This window comes from Colobus angolensis, unplaced genomic scaffold (genome assembly GCF_000951035.1).
Source record: "Colobus angolensis palliatus isolate OR3802 unplaced genomic scaffold, Cang.pa_1.0 Scaffold388, whole genome shotgun sequence".
Taxonomy (NCBI): Eukaryota; Metazoa; Chordata; class Mammalia; order Primates; family Cercopithecidae; genus Colobus; species Colobus angolensis.
In genome coordinates, this window is record NW_012117243.1 from 1,040,515 (window position 1) to 1,051,383 (window position 10,869).

Sequence of the window (10,869 nt, forward strand, 5' to 3'; positions counted from 1 at the left end):
AAGAGAAAGATTTGGTGTGGATGTTTTAAACAAGACAATCCCTTAAAGCCCAACTACACTTCATTAGGTACACGTTCGTAGTCATCACATATTTTATCTCATACCAAGGTGAGTCTCTATGTTCAAATCAGAGCCCATGCTTTGGGCTAGGACTAAATGATATTAGGAAGCAGATGGGGCATGGTAGCTCATGCCTATAATCCCAGCACTTTGGGAGACTGAGGCAGGCAGATCACCTGAGGTCAGGAATTCGAGAACAGCCTGGCCAACAGGGCAAAACCCCATCTTTACAAAAAATACAAAAATTAGCTAGGTGTGGTTGGCATGTGTCTGTAATCCCTGCTACTCGGGAGGCTGGGGCAGGAGAATCACTGGTACCCGGGAGGCGGAGGTTGCAGTGAACTGAGATCATGCCACTGTCCTCCAGCCTGGTCAACAGAGCGAGACTTCGTTTCAAAAAAAAAGAAAAATTATATTAGGAAGCTTGAAATATTGTAAGGAAAGCTAAGCACATATTGTAAGATCTATACTGGATAGTAAAATAAAACTAGATAGAATAGAAACCATACATTAGAGACTATGCCAAAAGAACTAAATTGGATGGATAGTAATGAAAATACTGACGCCTTCAACTGTTTAGAGAATCAAGCAATCAACATGGGATGAAAAAGCTGAGATATAAAATTTGAGTGGACCTCAAAGAATAAATCAAAGAAGCAGAGCAACAGAGAGTTATTTAGAGCTGATTGCTCCTGGCCTGTGCTGGCTCCATGGCCAGTGTACCCATCTGACTGCCACCTTCCTCTCTCTTCTGCTCTCTCACTACGTCTAGCTCCTTCCTACACCAAAGCCCAACAAACACTGATGCAAGTAGGGAACAAGCCTGGGCAGCATGAAAATACCTAAACACCTTTTCCTAATCCTGTCTAATTCAATAGAATTAACTTCTGATTTTAAAAAGTAAGATTCAAGTGTGTAAAGTGCTTTGTTGAAAACCAGAACAGATTTCTGTTTCAAGATGACCACCTGAACATCCTTGCCGAAATGCTTGCCTCCACACTTACAAAGGATTACTGAGATGACGAAAGTGATGCAAATAATAGAAGACCATCCGCTCCCTTTTTAAAATTATTATTATTTTATTTTATTTTATTTTTGAGACAGAGTCTCATTCTGTCGCCCAGGCTGTAGTGCAGTGGTGTGATCTCAGCTCACAGCAAGCTCCACCTCCCAGGTTCATGCCATTCTCCTGCCTCAATCTCCCGTGTAGCTGGTACTACAGGCGCCCGCCACCACGCCCAGCTAATGTTTTGTATTTTGAGTAAAGACAGGGTTTCACCATATTAGCCAGAATGGTCTTGATCTCCTGACCTCGTGATCCGGCCGTCTCGGCCTCCCAAAGTGCTGGGATTACAGGTGTGAGCCACCACGCCCAGCCTTGCTCCCTTTTTGAATTCCATATGTCAGAAGTTTGAACTGGAAGAAGACTTCCCAAGCATAGCACCAATGGAAAATATATATGTAAACAAAATATTAGTAGATATGACTTCTGTGCATAAAAATATAAACTCTCTGGACATAAAAATAAACTAAATTATGAACAAGATTGAAGACAAAGTACTAATGACAATACTCACAGCAGAGGTGATAGAATAAGAGGAACAGATACAGGGTTTTTACAAATCAATAAGAAAATATGAATGCCCCATTATAACAATTAGACAAGGAAAAATATATTTTAAAATGTTAAACTTCATTAATAATCAAAGAAATTATGAAAATAATGATATGCTGTCTTTTGCCTGCCATATTGGTATTTTTAAAAATTTACTCAAGATTGTTACATTGCTGTGGGAAGTGTAAATAGTTACCATCTCTCTGAAATGTTTGGAAATAATGAACAAACATTTTTGCATGCCATTTGACCTAGAAATTTTATTTTTATGAGCCTATTATAAAGAAATAGCAAGGAATGTGTGAAAAAGCATACTCTAATAATAGTCAACAAAACACTTTTTATAATACTGCAAAACTGGAAACAACTCAAATGTCCAAAACATGGGTTTCTCATTAAGTAAATCATATAAGTCTGTTTTAAACAGTACTGCTTAGTCTTTTAACATAGTGATATAGCATTATGTTTTTTGTTTTTTTTAATTGTTTTATTTGGGAAAAGTGCTTCTTACAAAGGGGCAGCTGCAAAATACAGAGACCTCTGCAACAATTATTTGTTTTTTCTTAAAGTGAAAGAATGGGCGGGATCCAAGGAATCAAAGCAGTAGATGGACAACCCAGGAGCATCCCCGAGTTACTTTCAGGAAACAGAGCAACAAAACACAAAGGCAAAATTTCCAATCAAGGAATTCTTCCAACAACTGAACTTAAGCTAGTCTCAGGGATTCTCCCAAGCCCTCCCCTTCGGTGGCAAAGTATGACTTATCACTGCAAACCCATTATTCCACTAAAATAAACACCTTAGAACAGAGTTTTGAACCACATCTGTCTACCTGAAAGCTCAGGGGTGGAATGAGGCAAATACTCACAAAAACAAACACTAAAAACCCGACAACAATATGCCCCAAATGAGGACAAAGGTTTCTCAGAAAGTGCCTGTACTGGAAAGGCTAGATCGTAAAACATTAAATACAACTGTGTATCCAAGACCCAGTTTGTGTTAATATATGGGATAACCAGGTAGTTTTAACCTCTATGGCTAACCTCATTTCTCTATTTATATAGACAGAGCTAGCACTGCTATATTGACAACTACCAATATACTGCTTTGCCCTTTAAGATCTATCTGTCACACAAGGCTTAAACCACTAAACCAAGTTTTTCTACTAAGGCTAAGAATACTGCATCTATGCAGGGATGAGAAGCTTATCACACACCCACACTCACACACACCATGTCAGCCCTTAGGAGTCAAATTCCAACTCTGCTTTGATGTTATGCCTCTCTATCTTTTATATGTATTCTTTCTCAATTTTCCTATCATGCAAAACAGTAGAAATCTCAACACATTCACACCTGATTCTGGTTACCCAGTAGTATTACTTGTGTGCAATTAAACAAGAGACCAAAACCACAGAACAAGTGCACGTGGTAGGGATTACAGGGTAGGGAACAGATAAAAAAACACAGATGTGCAGATTTCACCAGAAACCTCAAGGATCCACATCCCATGTCTGGGGCAGAGAGCTATTGGCCAGCTTAGGTCCCTTCACCCATCATTCCTATTCTTGGACCCCAAAGCAGGGCCACTGCTTTTACTTTTGAACCTAGGGTCCTCAAAATGAGTGTGTGAAAAGTCCATAAACGCAATCTGGTTGAAAACAGATGACGCAACACACCTACACTAATTGTCTGACAGTCAAATTTGTGTTACAAAAAACTAACTTTAAGATTTATTTTTGTAACTTTTTTCAACAGGGAAAACAACACACTCCTCAGGGAAAGGTGAGGGGTTGAGAAGACAGGCCCTGGATAAAAATTCTTAGGACAGCACCTGGAGTTGAGAGGCCTGCCTAGGAGAGAACACAGGCCCTGCCACACCACCACAGGGCACAGCTGCTGTCTGGGGTCAGCAGACCAATTCACACACCATGCAACGTTGCTATAGATCCAAGTCATAAAAATCTTCCAGCTCATCATGAAACAAGTCCCACTCATCTTCAGAGTCTGTTAGTTAGTCGTTCCCACCTGCAGCCAAAAGCATAAGCAACATCTCGCCCAGCTCAAAGGTGACAACCTCTTCTTCATTGTTGTCAAAGGGGTTGCTGTTCTCTCTTTCCTCAATGAGTTCCCAGAAGTGGTTCCTTCGTTGGGCCCGGTATCTGCTTGATGTTCTCACTTTCTGTCTCTGTGGCTCCTCTCTAAGGCCATCAGGGTACGCATGCTTGTAAAAACAGTTCCCTCCAAATGGGCAGCTCCCACGTCCTTCATCAAAATACCTGCACACCTTGTTGCTCATTGCCTCCTTGTATTTCAGAATGAGTTTCTGCTTCTCTTCTTTCTCCTCCACCCAGTACTCACTTGGAATGACAAAGTTAGATGTGATCCGGCATTCTGGGCAGGACTTTATGATCTTGCTCTCAAATTGCTTAGCACTCCTCCGCTTGCGAATGCACTTGAGACAGTAGGTGTGGTTGCAGTTGGAGAGGATAACAAAGAGGCGCTCGCTGGGGTTGGCTTTCTCATAGACCACCTCCATGCAGATCCCACACACCATGTCCTTGCTGCGCTGCACAGCAAATGAGAGCTCCATGTCCTTCTCATGGGCCTCAATGCACGATTTGATATGCTGTGATCTCTGGGCAGCATCCATCGGATGCAGGACCTGCAGCCCACACATGTCACAAGAATCTCCGTGGAGATACACACAGTTCTCCCCGTATCAGCACTCGCCCACTGCAGCATAGGGGCACAGCTGCTTCTTTGTCTCCACGGCGGTTTGCTCTTTCTCGGATTCTTCCTTGGTCACTGAGCCCTGCAGGGGGCTTCAGTGCAGGAAGGTGCAGTACGGCCACAGTAGGGTTGCCCAGGAACAAACTCAGTAGCATTCACCCAGTGCTCTGAACCTGCTCCTACAGTTGCAAAGTTTGAATTTCTTGACTCAGCTTCGCCTGTATTCATTTCAACAAGTGGTCCAACTATCCATGAGAGACTTGAGGAAGCAGCAAGGGATGACTTTGCAGTTAGCTCTGTAGCAGTCGCTTCTTCCTGTTTCAATGGCTTGCTATGTTCATATCTGCAGCGGTCTCCATAAACACAGTACCCTCGCTGAAAATACTTGCACACTACACTATACGGACTGTCAGAGAGGTCATGCGAGTAGCAACAGTTGTCTCCTTCCTTACAAACCCCATGCATAAAATACCTGCAGGTGACCTGTTTAGTCCAGCCGCCGCCGCTGCCGTCGCTGCCGCCGCCCCCTCCGCCCGCCCCCAGGGACGGGGCAGTGACTGTGGGGATCGGGGTGGGGGAGGCTGCTGCCACCGCCGCCGCTGCCGCTCCTGCTCCTGATGTTGTGGCTGTTGTTCCGGGAGCTGCAGCCTCCGCCATTACTGTTTATCCCACACAGCAAAGGCCCCGGAACTTCCCGGATCACACAGTTCCGGTCCGGCTGCGGGGAGAGGACGGCGAGGCCAGGAGAGGGGAGGGGAAGGACACTGAGGCAACCGCTCCGTCCCCGCCTGCTATGCGTCGCGTCTCTGAGCGCTCTAGCATTATGTTTTTAAGATAGAAAAATATTTAGGATATTCAATTTGTACATACGGCATGAACCCATCTCATTTCTAAAAAATTATACACACAGAAGGAAAGGGACCAAGAGCAATGTTAGTATCACTAGATTGTGAGATTACAGGTAATTTTCTACAATAAACATACATTACTTTTGTTGCCAGGTGCAGTGGCTCACGCCTGTAATCCTAGCACTTTGGGAGGCCAAGACAGGTGGATCACGAGGTCAGGAGATCGAGACCATCTTGGCTAACTTGGTGAAACCCCGTCTCTACTAAAAATACAAAAAAATTAGCTGGGTGTGGTGGCGAGTGCGTGTAGTCCTAGCTTACTGGGGAGGCTGAGGCAGGAGAATGGCATGAATCCGGGAGATGGAGCTTGCAGTGAGCCTAGATTGTGCTATTGCACTCCAGCCTGGGTGACAGAACAAGACTCCATCTCAAAAACAAAAAAACATATATTACTTTTGTTACAAGAGAAAAAAATGTTATTTAGAAGAAAAAAGGCACTGACATACACAACCACCTCAGAAGCGAACATTCAGCTATCATCTACACCCATCAGAAGCACTGGAATTTTGTAAGGATTACTCTTACGAGAGATCAGGCCTGAATCTCCAGAGGAAATAGTTACAGAGAGAAAACCCAAACGATTACAGGAAATCAATATCCAAGAGCAATACTATTCCTATATTCAAACCTTCAGGTGAAACCAAGTCCTAAACTAGATTAGCGATTATTCACTCAACATTGTCTTCAGACTCTCAGCTTCATCCACTATTCGGAACCAATCCTGGAAGAGATTTAATGCATGTAGTTATTAAGCTCTGAAATTAGTCTTGCTGCTGCCTTAAGCAATTAATATTCTCTTTGCCTGAGAGTGGAGTATCCGGACACTCCTAGGTGACCACAGAGTTGCAACCCTATTTTCAGTGTCTGCCCAGGTGTCTAATAAGGACATCTATTTCTGCTGTCATGCCTGATAGTATATCCTTACATTAATGCTAGTTCTCCTGTTATGGACTAAATGTTTGTGTTCCTCCTAAATTCGTATGTTGAAGCCCTAACCCCCAGTGTGGCTGTATTTGGAGATGACACCTCTAGGAAAGTAATTAAGGTTAAATGAGGTCACGAGAATGGGCCCTGATCTGATAGGATTAGTGTCCTTATAAGAGGAGACAACAGAGAACTCAGTCTCTTTCTCTGTGTATGTACATGAAGAAAGTCCATGTGAGGATGCAGCAGGAAGGTGGCCATCTATAAGCCAGAAAGAGAGCCCTCACCAAGAACTGAATTGATCAGGACCTTGATGTTGGATTTTCCAGCCTTCAGAATCGTGAGAAAATAAATTTATGTTGTTTAATCCACTCAGTCTATGGTGTTTTGTTATACAGCAGAGCAGGCTGAGACATCTCAACTTGAAACTCTTGAATGGACCTCTTAGTAGGTTCCCCCCAAGTCTCACCATCATCTCTGTTTCCCCAGCAATGTGGTTACTGCAAACTTGTGGACACGCTGAAGTCATAGCATTTCCTTATTCCTTTCCTGTGGTTCTGTCACTACTTGAAACATATGCAGATATGATCTCCCTCCAAATTGTCCCATTTATGCCATTCTCATTCCCATACCCTCCCCAGTCATCTCTTTTGGCTTCAAATGAAGCCTGAGGTTTCTATGCCCTTAGACCCTGCAATTTGAATTGTTGTCCTCTCAAGCCTGAAGCCTAATCCCACAATTCTTTTAGTTCTAAAGCCAAATGACCAAGGCCTATGTCCTCTTCTTTTTCCCTAACCTAGCCTGAAGCACAGAAGCCCAAGCATGGAGCAGTCAAGCCACTCAAGTTTGAAAAATAGTTCCCTTCCCTAGCCCTGATGTAAGAGCTAATCTGATTATCAAACCTTACACTACTTCTCCATGGATGAGGCTAAGGATTTTATTTTCTTTGGTGGGAGAGAAGAACAGAAGAAATATGCAGTGAGTACTTTGGTGCACCATCTAGTATGCCCCTTTAGGACATAGGCACTGATCCCTGAGCTCTTAGAAATGCTGGCTTCTGATAACTCACAACTGAATCACCTTCTAAGAACTGAACTGAACCCTACTGAAGAGAGCCACCACATTCAAGGTGACCCAGTTTCCTGGGGAAGCCTATGTCCAATTAAAGGTAGATGTGGGGGCACCAAGGCTAGCCTCCTTGCCTCAAGGTGGCATAAATCAAAAAGCCATTGAAGGTTTAGAGCTCCCTGTAGGATTGGCTGGGGCCTTGGTTGAGATTGCATCTCAGTTCAATTTTTCCCTCTGCTCAATCCTAGTTCTTTCACTCACTCACAAGCACTGATTCTGAAGGTGTTCCCAATAAACCTCTGCAAACAAATATCCACCTTAGAATCTATTTCCTATGGAAGCCAACCTAAGACAGGTTAGGCAAACAACTAATACACTGCTAGTGGTATAAATTTTTCTTTAAGATATTCTACAAGAAAGTTTACAAAGTTCTTTTCTCCTCTGCTCAACTGCCCATTGATCAAGAGCCCCATTCCATACCTTTCTTTACATCAGTCCCTGGAGAGTGTTAGGCTTGCACAGTTCTGAGTTAAATTCCAATGCTTCCATGGTTGACGAAGGTCAGCTGAATTTATGGGTGACCCATAAGTAGGTTAAGTAGATTGAGCAGTGCACTGCCTGGCTTGCCTTATGCTCTCAAAGGAATAGACATTCTTTTATAAAAACACACCACTGCTCCAATTAGGATATGTGTTCCCTGTTCTATCAGCCTCGTGCTTCATTCACTATTTCAAAAATAATACAGTACCTTCTATGTGCAAGGCACTGTGCTTGTCAGGGACTATGGAAGTACCAAAAATCTGTCACAAGCTTTCCTCTAAAATGTTGGATGACATATTGAAAACAGTGAGAAGCATTCAGTAAATGTCAGCTCAAGATGAGGCTCCAGGTTAGATACTGTAGGAGAGATCAGGGAATATAAGACAAAATGCGCCCTCAGATACAGTACCATCTAGTTGGGGAGAGAAGGCTTTCAGAAAGCAATATATGCCCAGCTCCAGAGGAATGTTTGCTACGTAAGCACAAAATGTGACAGCATTAAAAGGGGTAAAGAATAACAAAAAGAGACTCCCAGAAAGCGTGCAGCAATAAAACGTCACCTCTATAAAGTGGCCTGGGCACAAACTGAACATTTCAAGGCTAACTTTTCACTCGATTACTCCATTTTACTTTTTCAGAAGAGATCTTTTTCCTTCTTCCACATGGAAGAAAACTGTATTTTTTTTCTTGTTAGGAAAACCCTTCAGACTTCAGACAGCAAACATTAACCTCCTGCATAATGAAACCTCAAGATTGGATCTCAAGGAAATTTTCCACTTTTGCCAGCCTTGTGAGGAAGGTGCCCATTTTCATGGCTGGATCGTCAATTTCTTCTGCTTTATAAACTTTTTGTTCCTAATCAAAAGTTTGGTAGACTTTGAAGGAAATCAGCTCAAATGTTGAACTTCATTTTCTGATTACTTATTACACACACACATTCACAACAACCACTACTTGAAACTCATTTCCTGAAACGTTGAGGTTTACATGAAGACGGGGTGACCCATTTTAGAAGCACATTAAATGAGCTTGGATTGTCTGCATTATACAGTGGGCATATTTCTCATGGTGAAGCAGGAGAAAAAGGTCTGGAGACAGGGAGCCTGGGGCTGTTTCGCGCTGATTTCCTGGAACTAAATTGAAAGGGAAACCCTAACTTTCCATGCCTGGGTAACAAAGGGACCAGAGGCTACTCCCTTTGCAAACCCCCAGTCTTTTCTGCGTGGCAGATGGGAAGTTAGCTGTCTGCAACCAATCAGACTGACTGACAGTGGAGTCTGTGTCTGCAACTTTGTAAATTCACCCTAGCCTCTGATTTGTTGAAAAGAGCAACCAATCAGATGTTTGCACTGGAGTGTGACCTTTGTAATGCCACTTCAGCCTCTGATTGGTTGCTTTCGGCAACCAGTCATACCAATTGGGGTCCACCACTTCATTTATATGAGGTGAGCATGAAGTGGCCAATGGGAAACCTGTAGAGGGTATTTGGACCGGAGAAGATTCTGCATCCAGGCCCTTGACCTGCTGCTCTGGCTGCTCCCACACTGTGGAATATACTTTCATTTTCAATAAATTCCTGCTTTTGTTCTTTTATTGCTTCATTCTTTCCTTGCTTTGCTGGGAGTTTTGTCCAATTCTTTGTTCAAAATGCCAAGAACCGGACAACTTGCAGTCAAGACCCTCTACCGGTGGCAATGGTGTCCATTATTAAACGAAGGACAAATGATTGGCACCCTTTCCGTGACCAAAACTATGGATAGGAGACACCTACTGGTAGCTTCTAGAAATTACAACAGCTGGTTTGGCATGAGGATCTTGGTGAGGGCTGATGACTGGATCTTTGTGAGGGCCAAAAGTGCATGAGGCAATGTTGAGTTTTTTCAGGGAGGAAAGATATGGGACTCCTAGTTTAAATAAGTTAAGGTAAAATCTTATACATTTCTCCAGTAACAGAAGTGCAATGTAACAATTTCATTTTCTCTACCACTTAAATGAAAGGAGAAAGAAGTAGATGTTTTAAAGTATATTTCATTGGTCAGGAATAACATAAAATAGTTCAACAATGATGTCACTCTTTTGAAGATCAGTATTTGAGCTAAAATCACCGTAAGAATATAAATTCAAGACTTGAAACCACTCTAAGAATATCCTTACTAGAGCTATTATAAACTTTCATTTTCTACCTGTAATTCATGACATATATCCGTCCTCTTCGCACCTGATTTTCAAGTTAGCTTGCATCTCTGCACAGTTTTAACGTCACTGGTGACTGGTCATATATGGCACTTTTCTTCAATGGTAATCTCATTTTTTCTCCATTGCTGTTTTCCATTTCAACCTTCTACTAAAAGTCTTGCTTTATTGAGTTTATTGGACTGAGGCCATATTCCAGATATTTATTGGAATATCTGAAACTCCATTCCCCAGGCACATTTCCTTGAAAGAAAATTGGGTATCCATGTGGAACATGTGGCAATTCCAGTCAGGAATGTTCTCGAATACCAGAATCTTGACTTAAATTTGCAGATAAGACCATCAGAGCTGAGCTCACACTGGGGCATAAATACCATAAATCTGGCTAAATTAATTATCTTAAGCACAGATACTTAGGAAGTTTGTGCTTGTGCATGTATGTGCAATGTAAATAAATAGTGTGGGTCTGGTATTAATTTCAATACCTTCACACCAGAAAGTTAGAAAACCTTGTTAGAGGTTCTAATGAGGTCCAGATCCTTTTCTAGAAATGTTATCCAGGTTCAGTATCTGTTGATTCCTTTCAATGCCCCGCACTCTGCAGTGGAATAATAGTTTCCTCATATTAGGGCTTATACTCATTGCAGGGGAAATTATCAGTCTTTGTCTTCAAGAGTTCAAGACTTTATGAGCTAATAAATTCTAATCCTCCAATTCTAGAGAGCACAGAGATCTGGAGAAGGAACCTTACTTTCCACTACAGATGTATCCTCCAATTCTAGAGAGCACAGAGATCTGGAGAAGGAACCTTACTTTCCACTACAGATGT

General features: G+C 42.5%; 1 protein-coding gene across 1 annotated transcript; it reads right to left on the reverse strand.

Moving 5' to 3' along the window:
• Positions 1-2,140: 2,140 nt before the first annotated feature.
• Positions 2,141-5,220, reverse strand: LOC105520740 (E3 ubiquitin-protein ligase makorin-1-like). The gene is given in 2 exon segments (XM_011954632.1): positions 2,141-4,500; positions 4,503-5,220. Coding segments are annotated over 2 exon segments (1,446 nt in total). The 5' UTR covers positions 5,065-5,220; the 3' UTR covers positions 2,141-3,616.
• Positions 5,221-10,869: the final 5,649 nt, after the last annotated feature.